This window comes from Quercus suber, unplaced genomic scaffold (assembly GCF_002906115.3).
Source record: "Quercus suber isolate HL8 unplaced genomic scaffold, Cork oak 2.0 scaffold_32, whole genome shotgun sequence".
Taxonomy (NCBI): domain Eukaryota; kingdom Viridiplantae; phylum Streptophyta; class Magnoliopsida; order Fagales; family Fagaceae; genus Quercus; species Quercus suber.
The window spans coordinates 584,072-599,668 of NW_027069497.1; the positions used below are offsets into that span (position 1 = coordinate 584,072).

Here is a 15,597-nt window from a genome sequence, read left to right on the forward strand (position 1 = left end):
TCAGGTCCCCCCCCCCTACAACTTCCTCATATCATCCCAAGCTCTTTTCGTGAAAGAACATTCAAATAAAAGATATCTCTACTTTCAAGACAATTTATATAAAAAATGCATAAGCTATTACCTAAATACCCCCATTTGACCTATTCTATCTTGTGCAAACAACTTGTTATTTATAGCTTACCAGCCAATAAATGAATGCTTTGGAATAGTTAAATCCGACCTAAGCAATTTCCACCACATAACTTCCCAAATTTAATAAATTTCCAAAAAGCCCTATCCTCATCTTGAAGCTCAACGAGGAATAGTTGACTCTAAAGTCTAAATAGTTACAAGAATATCAAATCTAGCAGACCTCCAATTTCTTGTCCTATCTTTCAACACATAATCCACATTTGCTTCATAATTACTTGCAACATTGTACATGACACATAAGCCATATCTTTGACCAAAAAACCCCAGTGGGATGTCAAAGGTCATGCCAAACATATACACACACACACACATAGTTTTCTCATCCTTCACCTCAAATCTAATAAACAAATATAACATGCCAAAAGAAATGTTAATATTGAAATAAACAAAGCGTTGGAGATCAACAGTAATAGAACGATAATGGTATGTTTTGTTGGGATGATTTTGGGGAGAATGGGAAAAAATAAAGAAGGGAAAATAGGAGAGAAAGTGGTTGGAAGGGGAGTGGGGAGAGAAAATTGTTGGGGCTTGGATTTTTCTCTTCGAGCCCACCAAAACTCAATCTCCCCAAACTGGGAAGAAAATAAAGGGAGAGGAATAGTTGCAGTCACACGAGTAAATTTATACAAATACATTCTTTTCATTTCTTTGCTTTTCCACCTTCAACCAAACACCAACGAGAAAAACTAAAATCTCTTTTAACCGCCTACTTTTCTATCCCTCTCTATTTTATATTCTCTCACTCTTCCATTTTCCCAACCAAATATACCCTAAAAGTGGGTAAAACGTATTTACAAATTCTTAAAATTTTGAACTTTTAAGTTCTCCAATTAAATTCAACAATCTACCCTTACAACTTATATTTATACAAGTCCATTTGCCAATATGCCATATGTTCAATCGAATTTAATTGAAGAACTAGTAAATTTTTTTTTAGAAGAATATCACCTAAGGGTCTGTTTGTTTTGGTTTCAAATGGTTTCAGGAAATCATTTTCTGTAAAATAAGCTATTTGGTTGGCTTTGAAAATAGAATTTTCCAAAAAATATTTTCAGTTGACCGTGTAAAATGAGCATTTGACCCGGAAATGGTTTTACATTTTTATTTTTACTTCAAACCATTTCTGGACTCATGCGCAAAGAGAGAGAGAGAGAGAGAGAGAGAGAGAGAGAGAGAGAGAGAGAGAGAGAGACACAGATCGCAAAGAAAGAGGAAGAAGAGACTTCACCGACGAACCCCGAGCTCCAGTTCGACGACCACAGACCGAGCTCCAGTCCGACGATCACACCGCACCGATCATTGATCACAGCACTGCGCCGATCGCACCGCGCCGCTTGATCTTGCCTTCAATCTCGCCTCCGCTTGATCTCGCCTTCGCCTCCACCATGCGATCTCAATTTGACCGGATTTGATGATTTTTTTTTTCTGAGTTTTGTTTCTTTTGTGAGTGAGTGTGGAATTGATTCATTTTCCACATGTTTACAGCTAAAGAAGTGTATGGAAAATTGGGTGGCTTGGCTATGTAAATCATTTTTCGTAAAAATGTTTGAACGAACTAAACACCGGAATTGATTTTCCGTAAAACGAATTTTGAGCCAGCCAAACAGCCTAAATACATTTTTCTTTTCCGAAAATAGCATTTCCAGAAAATATTTTACGGGAACCAAACACAGCCTAAGTAACTATACTAATGTTTTGCACACATATTATAATTTTTTTTTTTTTTTTTTAGAATGCATATTATAAATTTATGTTTCATCGATCACAAAAAATAAAAATAAAAAGATATTATAAAATTTTCTACAAAAATTCTACAAATTGATAATTAGTTTATCACAACTCAAAAATTACCAAAAAAATAATTCAAATATTTATTTACTATTATTTTGTTGAAACTCCACCAATCGCATTGGTTATCACCCCATAAGTTTAGCCTGCCTTTCCCCCACGCGCAAGTCAAAAACCCATCCCCAGCTTCCTCTCCACGCAAATATACTTGCACAGTACACATTCAAATACAATACATACATGCATTTGATTTCAAAAACTCTAAATTATACATACTTATATTTGAAAATTAAAAACTTTAAAACCTCTCTCGCTCTCTCTTACACACGCAAACACACAACACAAGCGCTTTCTTTTCAATCAAAAATGGCGGGTGGCTCAGTCGGAAACGCAAGCAGCTCCGGCAGCCGTTCCGTCGTCCGAGTCGTCGTCGCCGGTGACAGAGGAACCGGTAAATCAAGCCTCATCGCCTCCGCCGCCTCCGAATCCTTCCCGGAAAACGTCCCTCCGGTCCTCCCTCCCACTCGCCTCCCCGCCGATTTCTTCCCCGATCGCATTCCCGTCACTCTCATCGACACCTCCTCCAGGTACATGCATCTATATATAGATTATTGAGTTTGATTGTGAAAATTTCGTGTTAGATTTTGAGTTTTCACCTAAGATTGAATGTAGTGTACGTGTTTTGTTGTTAGTGAATTGGTTTTCGGTTTCTGATATTGAAAATTCGGTTTTAGATTTTGAGTTTGACATTAGATTGAATGATATTGAAGAATTTCGTGTATCTGAGGGGTTTTTGTAAGCCGAGCTGGTTGAGGATTGAAATTGAATATGAAAATTTAAAATCTATAGTGTTATAAAATTCAACTTGAGTTTGAATTTGAATTTGATATTTGACTTTTGTTTGATTGTGTATGTTAATTTTTGTTTTAGCTTGGAGAATAGAGCTAAGCTTAATGAAGAATTGAAGAGAGCTGATGCCGTTGTGTTGACATATGCTTGTGATCAACCACTCACGCTTAGTCGCCTGAATACTCACTGGCTCCACGAACTTCGTCATTTAGAGGTTTGCAGATTACATAGTTTACTTCTAACAGTCATGATGATGATGATGATGATGATGTTATATTTATGGTAAATTGCATTTTTGTTCTTGGACTGTAGTTTTGGTCCCTTTAAATTTCACAAAGGTCACTTTGAATTTGCTCCCTCAAATATGAGCTCAGTTTGGATGGTTTCAAATTTAAATACGGGGTGCCTTAGCATTCTGTTAGTATATATAAATGGAAAATAGGCAGGGAGATTAAATTGTTGCATTTAAAAAAAGGGACCGAAAATGAACATACCCCGTAGTTGGGGGACCAAGAAAGCAATTTAACCTTATTATTATTTTGGTTAATTTGCAACTATCCACAAGGTTATTTGCAGATTTTCACCTTGAACTACAATTTTTTGCTATTAAAACTGTAGGTCGAGATTAATTTGTAATGTTCCATCCCATTATACAAAATTAGCGGCTTGGTTGGGTGGTAGCATGCATTCATGTGTAAATATATATATATATATATATTATAAGTAATTTGTGATGTCAACCTCAAGGAGCGGACTAATTTGTTAATTTTAACGTTGATTTTGGATGGTGGGGTGGCCCTTGCAAATTAATGTCAAACTAGGTTGTTAATTAAAAAGGATCATTGTATGGGATGGACATTGTAATTGACTCCATGGTTTAGGGTGAATCTATATACAATTAATCCTTATTGTGTTTTTACCATGTTAGCTGGTAAACTAATTCTGCTCTTTCTCATTTAACAAATGGTTAGGTAAAGGTACCCGTTGTTGTGGTTGGTTGCAAACTAGATTTGCGAGAGGAGCGTGACACAATGAATCTGGAGCAAGTCATGTCACCAATAATGCAAAAGTTCAGGGAGATTGAGACCTGTATAGAATGTTCTGCAGCTAACTTGATTCAGGTATATTGAGACGCCTTCACTTCTTGTTGCTTGGATTATTTTGTTTTAAGATCACTGGAATTGAAATCTGATTAGATAGTCTTGCCCCAGCCAAAACCCAAGAAATCTGATAATTGTGGTTCTTATTTGTTTTCTGATGTTCATAAGCTTCAACATTATCTAGTCATTTACAAGTATAGGCTTTAGGGGACCTCAAAACTCACCATTAATTCATAATAGATTAATAGTCTATTACATGTCTACCCATTATTTCAATAATGATATACAGACATAACCTAAAGAGGCTAGAAGGACATAAACCTTAAGAGAAGCAAGGGAGGATAAAATCCCTTTTTGTGAAAGCAAAAGCAGTCTAATGGTGCTGGTCAGCTAATAGTTGCTATCTTCTGGTAAATGTAGTATGTTATTATACCAATATCATGTGCTTGTGAATATTTTAAACATCATGATCTGGTTTAGATGTTTAAGGTTGCTGCCGCGGTTGTAGGTCCCTGAAGTTTTCTATTATGCTCAAAAAGCAGTACTTCATCCAACAGGCCCATTGTTCGATCAAGAAAACCAATGTTTGAGGGACCGATGTAGGAGGGCATTAAGAAGGATATTTATTCTATGTGATCATGACTTGGATGGTGCCCTGAATGATGCTGAGCTGAATGAATTTCAGGTTCCTCTTCTTTGTCATTTCCTTTTTTATATCCTTTTCCCCCCTAATTTTATGGGAGCCTTTTGTTCTTTATATTGGAGTTGTTACATTTTATTACTATGTTAAACAGGTTAAATGTTTTAATGCTCCACTGCAACCTGCTGAAATAGTGGGTGTTAAAAGGGTTGTTCATGAGAAGGTACCGGCCGGAGTCAACCAGCTTGGTCTTACCCTTACAGGGTTCCTTTATCTCCATGCTCTTTTCATTGAAAAAGGCCGTATTGAGACGACCTGGGCTGTCTTGAGGAAATTTGGGTACGATGATGATCTAAAACTCAGAGATGATTTTCTTCCAGTTCCATCTAAGCGTGCTTCTGATCAGGTTTATCCCACTCTCACCTTGCTTTTGTTCTTATAAAATTACATTGTGGTCTGCTCTACTTTGGTTCTTTGGTAGTGACATATGACAGATTAGGAAAATGTGTCTATATACGCTTGTGCTGGGTTTCAAAATAAGAAAATCTATGATCTTGAGGTTTGTTAAATTGAGGGAATGGATTTAAGGTTTATAGATTGAATTAGGGTTTGAAAAGTTTGAATTTTGGCAGCTGAAACAGAGGATGATAAGTTATAGAAATTTTGGGCAGCAGCAAAATTAGGTCCTTTATGGTTTATTTGATGGGTTATTTTGGTGGCTAAGAGGTAGAAAAAAAAATGGTGTTTCAGGGTTTCGATAGGTAAGGAAAAAGTTTAAATCTGGAGTTGTAAAAGTGGTAGAAAAGAGAGAACTTTGTTGCTGTTTAAGGGCTATTGAAAGTGACGTGAACAGTGATAGTGAAGAGGGAGAAAGAACAAAACACTCTAGTCACTTTTCCTTCAATTAAAAATTTTGAATTCTTTGATTACATTGAGCACAAATATGTAAGGACTCTGTTATTTATTTATTTGTTTTTTAGTTATTATTAACCAGTAGTATTAGGACTTTTGATTTGACCAGTAACTAAAGACCTAAGAAATCCAAATAAAAACTAATTTGAATTTTAAAAAAAATCAGTACAAGATATTTTGGATTTCCTAGAAAGGCTAGAATATTATAGTCTTAACTCAATTATAGAAATAAATACCCTTAATTCACATAATTTGTGAGATTATTGATCTGCCCTTCTTTACAAAACTAACCATTACTTGAAATCGTAAACCCTATTAAAGAATAAACTTAATGGTCTATTTGGATGGAGGGGGGAAGAAAGGAGAGTGGAAAGGAGTAGAGTAGAGTTGATTAAAAATAAGCTAATTTTGTGCTAAATCTACTTTACTCCCCCTCCCTCCCCCTAAATCCAAACGGACCATAAACCTCTAGATGTGCGTGTGTGTATATATATATATTAAGTAAAAAAAAAAATTATTAACAAAAAAAGACTACATCATGCAAGAAGAATGAAGCAGCCAAAAAACATATGTACATACAACAAAGAAAAATTATGTACAAAAAGAAAGAGAATCTATAAACAACAAAATGGAATCACTAGAAGTGAATCCCCAAGCACGAGACTAATCAAATAAAGTCCCTACAAACAAAAACCTATTAATTTCTTATGACTACACCTTTTAAACCATTCAACTTTTGTTTCATTTGGACCTCGCATGTTGGCTCTACACATATGAAAAGTTCTAAGTTGTCAAAACTGAAAGTCACTCTAAACATAGCAACTTAGACTCTTATTCTATAGCTGTATAGGGAAAAGGTTGGACAACTTACACAAGTGTTTGGCTACAGGAACTCTATCACTGGTTAAGCTTTATTGAAGTATGCTTATGATAGCAAACTTAAAAACCTAGATGTGGCCTATTAACAAATAAATTCTTTAATATTGGTCCTCATTCAACATTTCATGTGCTTTATTCTCTTGAGCTTTCACTTCTAAGGGCAAACCTTATTTCATGGTTTTCGCAGATTTATATCCTAAGTAATTAAAGGGGTTAAGATCCTTCATAGTTGAAAAATTAATCACTACTTGTGGTTGGTCATAGTGCTTTTTATAATAGTGAGCCCCATCTACTTAATGGCTGCAAATGCATATATAAATTTGAGAGTTAGCAATGTGCGCTATAACATCGTATACTGATGATATTATGACAATCCCTTGCGTAATTCCTATCCTACTTCTAATATATAGCCGTGGAAGATTTTATGTTCTTCTCTTGCCTTTCATAAGAATATTTCTTCTTTTCTATACTTATGTTACAACAATATTACTTCCTTTCTATACTCATGCTCTGCTATGAAAAACTTACTCCTAGGTGTCATTTTGTAGAGTGTGGAACTGACAAGTGAAGCTGTGGAGTTTCTGACTGGAGTCTTCCGATTGTTTGACACTGACAATGTATGCCATTACAATATGCTGGCAGTCTTCTACCTTGTGAAAATATATCCTGTAATTGAATCTCTGAATGTATTAATTTTGACATTTTATTAGGATGAAGTGCTACAACCTTCTGAGCTTGATGAACTATTTTGCACTGCTCCAGAAAGGTAAATTTGGTATTAGATTTTGTTTAATTTACATTTTACCATAAGCATGGTTTTGTTACCTTCATTTATTCAATGAAGGCAGCATCTAAATGCTACTTTTGGTAGGAGCTTCAGTTGGCTGCCTGCAAGTAATGCTACACTTGCTTGCTGAAATATTCATCAGTCTCTGTTGGATCCAAATGTATACTTCATTTGCGAACAGTTTGCTCCCATTTATATTAGATCATTATGCTGTTGTATGGGTTGCCTGTTATGTTGTTACTTAGGACATCACTGTTATAGTTTAGCGTTGGAGAAGCATATTAACATTATTACTTTTTATGATAATTCGATAGTTGGGAGAGAGGGGATTTGAACCCTTGAGCTACAAGGCTCCTGGCGGCATTATTACAAGTACAGTTCTATAAGTTTGCACATCATTTAAATGTTGAAGTAATCATTTATATTTTACTATGTAGAATTTTGACATTGTAATTTGTGAACCCTGCACTCAGATGTGTCCTTGCTATACAGTGTCTATCAGGGATGGAAATGTATGCAATTATAAATTTAACTTTGCAGATAATTCACATATAAAAAGTAACTGATATTAGGATGTCAACAAGAAACTATGCGTTTTAATTATTTATGTTCAGTTATATGTTTACTCATTAAAATAGAAGCTTACCAGCATATGATGTTGTATTCTACTTTGGTCTTGAGCTAGTTGTTTGCTTCTTTCTTTCATTTGTTTGTCCCGAGTTCTTACCAACTGACCTCCTGAGGCTGTACCTCTAATTGTGAGGGAATCCTTATTTAACCTTTTTTTTCCCTGATTGTTCTTTGGTAATAATTATATATTATTTTCATCATTAAATGCAAGCCTTGCCTGAGCCAGGCCATGGGTTACACCTGTGAGAGAAAGAAAAGAGATGTTTGTTTAAATTAGATTTCACCACTTGATTAAAGATATAATTCGATAAATGGGATTTGGAACATGATCTGTAATTCCTATCCTACACAGCCAGCATGTCTCAATGAGTATAAGTACTCTGTGTTGCTGTAATTTCTATCATGAATTATTTTGATGGTTGTCTTTTGTTGCTGCCTACACATTAGACTCAGCCACTAATTACATAATATTATTCTTCTTTTTTAAAATTGTCATTGAATCATGAATGACATTATAATGCCAGAATATGCTTCTTAGATGTGCTGTTCATGTTTTGATTTCAGTCCTTGGGATGAGGCTCCTTATAAGTATGCTGCAGAGAGAACAGACCGTGGTGAAGTATCTCTTAATGGGTTTCTATCTCAGGTGTGTGCAACTACTATTTTTGATTCTTGCAATGTTCGTGGGTACTTTTATCAATTCCCCATACATGTTATACTCCTAAAGTAACTGACTATGGTTGATGATATGTGTGGTATATGGTTAACATATAGGCCTAACATAGAGATAAGTATGCTAGGTTCATGTAGATCTGTATGGGTGAAATATGAGTAGTGTAAAGAGTTGGGAGTGACTTCGCTGTATTAACTAGGAGTGCTTGGGGAAAAAGCAGGTGGAGTTATGTAATAGATGCAGGGTGGTGCCTGGTAGGTGGTGCCTGGTCCAACAGAATTGGAAAATACGATTGTCCCATTTTCTCCTTTTATATCCTTTTCTCATTAGTCAAACATGGAATAGAGAATTATTTAGCAAATTCAATTTCAAAAAGTTGAAAATCTTATTTGACGTCAATGCCACATGGTGGGTAGCTGTAGAAAGTGTATGATAAGGTACCTAGAGAGGTTATGCTGTAAGTTTGAGAAAAGAAATGAGTTTCTCTAAAGTAAATTAAGTTGACTAAGGATATTAATGATGGAGCTGTAATTAGTGGAAAAACAAGTCGAGGTATCACAAGTGAGTTTACTGTTACTACTGGGTTTGCATCAAGGTTCAACATCAAGTCCATATCACCTGCACTAGTGGTGGATGAGCTTACTAGATCATTTTGAGATGGAATCCTTTGGCAAATCACAGAACTGGTTCAGTTATGATCCAAGCTAAAACAATAATAAAACTAGTCCTAAATTACTTATAAAAAAATTATAAAACTAGTTCTAAATTGAATTGATTTTATTATATTTCTAGTTTGTCTAAAAATGGGGCAAAACCAGTTTTAGTTAAAATTTATTATTATTGTTTTTTGGATAAATAAAGAAATTCATAAGAGTGAAATTGGCATAAAGAAACTAAAAAAGTTAAAGAAATACTAACAACTTTGAAAAAGAAAAATATCCTATCATAAAGAATCTTCAATAGCCCTAGCAGTGTATGTTCAACTCCAAAGCTGTTTCCTCACATTCTTTGAAACTATGCACATTGTGCTCTCTCCAAATACTCTGCATGATGCATAAAGGAATGACATTCCATATTCTTGCATTTTGGTGTCTTTGAAACCTTCCTTTTCCAACAAGTGAATAAATCTACCACCCATCTAGGCATGACCACTGCACCTTAAACCAATGATGGACCTAGGATTTTAAGGTAGTGGTGGCCGGAGTTAAAAAAAAAAAAAAAAAAAACCTTCAAATAGGCATCCGTGTAGTATTAAAAAATTATAAATACACAAAATCGTTATTTCTAAATACATTAAGATGCAATCATTTACCAATAAAGACAAAAACAAAAACAAAATAATGTTTTTTGTTTAATACTAAGCTGGCTAGGATTTTTATTTTTGGGTTGAAGTTAGAGCATTTACCATGGTATTGTTAAAAATTTTAGGTTTTAGCATTTCAAAAAGCTATTTTATCTATTTTATCACTTCACTTTATAATACACTTAATATCAAATGTTTTATTTTTTTATCACTTCATTTAAAATAATATAAACAACTCATTAAAATAATAAAGGAAGAGAGAGAATTTGAGTTTTTTAATTGAAGGAAGAGATATAATCTTAATAAAAAATATATTTTTTGATAGGTAACGTAAAATTTTATTAAATAAAAGAAAATAACCAGCTCAAGTACATTGGGAATGTACTATGGGGGCACAAATCAGAAACCAAAATTACAATGATCAAGTAAAACAGTAAGGGAAGAACAAGAAAGATGACAAAAAACCACAGCCAACTGGTATTTATATCAGTTTACTATAATTGCAAAAAAATTAGCTTTATCTTCTCCAATGACAAATGATTTTTTGGTTTTTTGGTGGTAAAATAGTTTTTTTTTTTTTTTTTTTTTTTTTTTTTTAATATATATATATATATAATAACTAAAAAAAAATTTGGACCTAGGGGGGCCTGGGTCCGTCCCTGGCTTAAACAAATATAAGATCATATCCTAAAGTTCCTTGGCCGTTTCCCATTGGAGCATGCAGCTTATCTAACTTTTGGCGACCACTTGATGAGTCATGGTTCCAGCCGATTGTGCTACCTCTTGTGGTTAGATCCCAAACCTTTTATGAGAAGATAAAACCCTAAAACCTTAGAAATAATTAATCATGACCCTTGATTAGACTAAATCCTAGCCATGCAGGATTAAGATAAATTTACAAAGACTCAACTGCCCCTTCATATCAAAGAAATAAACTTAGGTAAAATCCTATGTTTATTGTCTCATTCAATGAATTTAAGGGTTGAACAGTAACCCAACACGTTAATGTGAACAGTAATAGAGAACATTAAAAAAAAAAAAAAAAAATAATTTTAATTCTTAGCTTGCCATCCTACATCACATGGTATAATCAATCCCTTCAGTACCATCTTTTTAAAATATGAATTGCTACAATCACCATTTACAATTGTGAACATTGCTGAACAAATAAACTCATTAACCACTTTCCTGTTGAAGTGATATACCTGAAAACAAGATTACCTCCCTAGACCTCCTTAACCCTAGGAAATACATCACCCTTATAATATTGCAATTTTTCTTTCAGGCAGCATTTGAGTGTGTTGCCAAGAACCTTGTAGCTTAGTGGCATAGCCTCCTCTCCATTATGAGGAGAACTAGGGTTCGAATCTTTCCTCCCCCATTGTTGTAACTATCAAATTATCAAAAAGGCAGCATTTGGGTGTGTTGTTTTATACACGATTTAGTTTCTTTATCAATTTTTTGGAGTCCATCCATTTTGTAATTATAATTCCTTGGAAAATATATATTTTTGATTTCCTTAAGCTATTTTCGCAATTATAATTATAATATAGCTATTATGTTAATTATATCACTTTAAAAAATGTGGTTGCAGTGGGCTCTTATGACATCATTGGATCCGCAGCTTAGTTTGGCTAATTTGGTTTACATTGGATATGGTGGTGATCCTAATTCAGCACTTCGGGTCACGAGGAAAAGATCAATAGATCGTAAAAAGCAAAGAACTGAGAGAAATGTTTTTCAATGCTTTGTTTTTGGTCCTAAAAGTGCTGAAAAATCTTCTCTGTTGAATACTTTATTGGGAAGGTGCTGCATCTGAACCAATTACTTTAGTCAATGTCCTTCACCTGTTTACTGTATTTTGTCTTTGGTTTTTAGTTTCTACTACTTATGACTTTTCATTTTTCTTTGTGTTTTCTTCTAAGCAAAACTTTTTCTATTCCAACCACAGGCCTTTCTTCAAAAATAATTCAACAACTGGTGATCGTTATGCAGTGAATGTTGTTGACCAGCTTGGGGTTAGTATAATCAGTAGAAACACTGGGCTTGGTACTTGAATATTTCCCAACTCTCCCCTTCCCACTCCTCTGCTACTTGTGCGGACATTCTAAACCATCGTTGACATCAGTAACAATGTGTCAAATGATGTCCAGTTGAAAAATAAATTGCAGAATTTTGATGTTAGTTTATCTGCATGCTAATCAAAAAGATAAATAAGCCCATTCATCTTTACAAGTTGAAGTGAACCATATAGTCATTTTTGTCATTGCTTCCCTTGCAGGGGAGTAAGAAGTTTCTCATCTTGCGAGAGATCCCTGAAGATGGAGTTAAAAAATTCTTGAATAGTAAGGAATTTTTGGCTGCTTGTGATGTGGCTATCTTTGTCTATGACAGGTACGTATGATGCTATTTGTATTTATTAGAACTAACTACTATCATTTGCATACAATATGACATAATATGAGAAATCCTCAGTTGTAACTTATTTCAGTGTTGATTTTGGGTTCCCTTACACGGTGAACCAATCTGAAAGGGAGCTCTGGTTCTTAGGCCCTCAACGCTAAATATCAACCTGTAGACAATTAACTAAATGAACCAAATTCGTTGTGGTTTGGTTTAAGTATGATTGTTGATTTGTTTTATGCAGATTTTTTCTTTGTTTTTTTGGTAGCAATAAATGTTATTGAAAAAATAGTAGGGACCTCATGTACACAGGAAGTACATAACTAAGGTTTCCTAAAGAATTTTTTGTAATTTTCTTTATCCTCAATGAAAGACTGTCAATATAATGGATTGACAAATAGTTGGGCAGGTCCTATTTACCAAACCTTAAGAGTTAGACCCGCCTGAACACAAAAGTGAAAATACTAATAGTATCTATTCAGGGAAAGAATCACCATAAAATATAATCTTGAGAGTAAAAATCACATCATTGAATAAATAAAATAATTTTGCCAGACTAAAATAAAGATAATTAAGATTTTGCATCACTGTCATAATTTGTCATTGTTCTTCTATTTCCAGTTCAGATGAAAAATCATGGAAAAAATCAAAAGACCTTCTGTTGGAGGTTGCTAGGCATGGAGAAGAAAGCAGTTATGGAGTGCCTTGCCTCTTAATTGCTGCTAAAGATGATCTGGATCCGCATCCAGTTGCAGTAAATGATTCAGTAAAGGTATTTCTTTTATCATTGACTACCTTGTTCTCACATACTCAATGGTGTCTCTACATAATTTGTGAACTATTTCCTCATATCTGTAACTCCAATTGTTCTTATTTAGTTTTCAACAGAAGAAGATGTACTAATAATTCCAATTTTTAATTTTCATTGTTTTAGGTTTGTCAGAAATTAGGAATAGAGGATCCTATTCCTTTGAGCAAAAATATATTCAGTAGAATTATAAGTGCAGCTGAACAACCGCATTTGAGCATCCCTGAAACGGAGACCGGAAGAAACCGCAAGCAGTACCGACATCTTGTTAATCAATCTCTCATCTTCGTCTCTAGTATGTTTCTCTAGCTCACCATTGAACCCCACTTATGTGCATGTACATTTCCAATTATGAGTTTTATATTGTTCTTATGCATTTTTTCACTGGATTTTTGTCTCAAACTACAGTTGGGGCTGCTGCTGCTGTTGTTGGACTGGCAGCTTACCGTGCCTATGCTGCTAGAAGAAGCAGTTCAAGTTAGGTAGGAGGAGTCGTCCATCAATAGACTGATGCTGTCTTGCTGCCACTTCAACTTTAATAATGATTGATTTTTTCTTGCTTTGTCCAATTATTCTAATGCTATCGTTGTTGGGCATTCTCTAAACAAGTTGTATATAGAATAATAGCAATTTCTTCTCGGAGGTTTCCTATCCATTGTAACATCTTTTCCCTTTTAGTTCAAGTTTCATTTTATAGTTATTGCTATTGTTATTGTTGCTATTATTATTATTATTATTATTATTATTATTATTTTGTAATTTGTATTCAAAACTCTCAATTAACCATGCAGGGCTTTTATGATCAGCTTTCAAAATCTCTGCCCTAGCTACAATTTACTGTGCTCAGTTGGTGGGGTTGAATGCACAATGAGAAAATACTCGATATTTTCACCCTTCCACATTTGTGCAATTTTTCGAACTTGTTTACACATCATGACAGTCCAGAGTAGTGATGGTCCTCAAGTAATTCATGCGGTGTAAGGATTGTGAGTTCAGAAAATTTTACTAGTACTATTTAAGGGGGTAATACTAATAGGTTGGATTCATTTATGCCGTGGAGATTAGATGTATAGACGAGTTAGTTATCCAATTATGTGATGATTCTGGTTTTTTTTTTTGGTTGAATGTATTCTTCTTGTGAGTTGTTTGTAGTTCTTGCTGTAACTGTATTGGCGGCGTGTACCCTTGGCAGTATTAGGCTCTTTAAATCAATTTGACTAATGAGTCTTTGATTAATTTTGATTAGAATGATTGCAAATATTAGGTCTGGATTGCTTGAATTGAAAGCCTGGAGATAAACGATTCTACCCCAAAATACAGGGTCACACACAGATATGCTTGACAAGAACAAAATTTCACTTCTATTGTTAGTAGTAGCTTTGTTCACAATTATACAAATTGCCATTATGTTTGGATAGAAAGAGGGGAGCAGAGTAGAGCATTTGAAGGGGATTGGACTTTTTTTTAACTCCAATGTGGGGGAATTGGAGGAGAAGGGATTCAAGTATAAGAAATTTTATGTACTTAATATTTGCCAAGTATAGCCAAGAATATTGTACTAGTTGGCACTTCGTGGCGTTTCTAATAGAGACATCCAGATTAAAATCTCTCATTCCTGTTGTAACGGTTGAATTATCAAAAAAAAAAAAAAAAACTAAAGTATAGAGTTTAATAAATGAAGGATATAATTAAAATTTCTTTATACATTATCATTTCTTCTCCTAACTTTACAACCAAATTAAGTATGGAACATTTACTCTCTCCTCCCTTTTAACTTTTAAAACATTCTGGGGTGGGTATCCACTTTTCTTTTCTACTTCTTTCCTCTCATCTACCTGTCTCTCTTATGCTCTCAATTATCTCTTCCAAACTCCCAAATATAGTGTATACATTATGCTAGTGTGAGTTTGTGCCATACTTGCTTGAAATATTGATGGGAATCTCACCTTACTGGTCAGGGATTTTTGTGTATTTTGGAATAATTTTAGTCCTTAAATATAACACATGAAAATTGAAATGGGTACCTAAAGTTCAAGAAGTTACAATCAACTCTAAGAATATTCAAATATCACAATTAAATCTTATGAGTCTAAATAACGGAACTTGATGGTTTCTCATGTTAACTTCTCATACAATAATTAATGTGGTGAACAGGAATCAACTTAAATATTTGTTCTCATACCTGACATAAGAAAGTGAAAACGTGTCATGTCAATAAATATTTTGTTGTATTTATTAAATTTTTGAAAAATAAAAAGGTTGATGTGGGTAAAATATGTGAATAATGGTCGACAGGGCATATACCATGTTAATCAAAATTGTTTTGTTGGTACTTTCTGTGACATCTAATTGATTGATGCCTGGGGACAGGGTACGTAATTAAAGTTAATCTACCCCCCATTTTTTTCCTCTCTTTTTTTCCCCATGTATTTGCTTTATTTGTTCCTTTTTTTTTTTTTTTTTTTTTTTTTGAAATATCCCGTAAATTATATTCCGAAAGTAACTAAAAATTTTTGCAATATTGCTTTCGTAGAGTCAAGACTACCAAAAAGTTCATTAGACATATTGCACTTACTGGTTCTTTTTTTCTTTCTTTCTTCCTTTTTTTTTTTTTTTTTTTTTTTTTTTTTTTT

General features: G+C 34.1%; 1 protein-coding gene across 2 annotated transcripts; it reads left to right on the top strand.

Moving 5' to 3' along the window:
* Positions 1 to 2,182: 2,182 nt before the first annotated feature.
* LOC111985425 (mitochondrial Rho GTPase 2) lies at positions 2,183 to 13,664 on the top strand. 2 transcript variants are annotated; one of them, XM_024017073.2, is made up of 14 exons: positions 2,186 to 2,567; positions 2,911 to 3,043; positions 3,801 to 3,950; positions 4,438 to 4,614; positions 4,724 to 4,975; positions 6,909 to 6,977; positions 7,071 to 7,126; positions 8,342 to 8,423; positions 11,348 to 11,559; positions 11,705 to 11,771; positions 12,035 to 12,147; positions 12,778 to 12,928; positions 13,091 to 13,259; positions 13,373 to 13,664. In XM_024017073.2, the coding sequence occupies exons 1-14, from the start codon at positions 2,221 to 2,223 to the stop codon at positions 13,444 to 13,446; spliced, it is 2,052 nt and encodes a 683-aa protein (XP_023872841.1). In that variant the 5' UTR covers positions 2,186 to 2,220; the 3' UTR covers positions 13,447 to 13,664. The 2 variants fall into 2 exon arrangements, with proteins under 2 accessions (XP_023872842.1, XP_023872841.1); XM_024017074.2 differs by lacking the exons at positions 11,348 to 11,559; positions 11,705 to 11,771 and having other exon boundaries at positions 2,183 to 2,567.
* Positions 13,665 to 15,597: the final 1,933 nt, after the last annotated feature.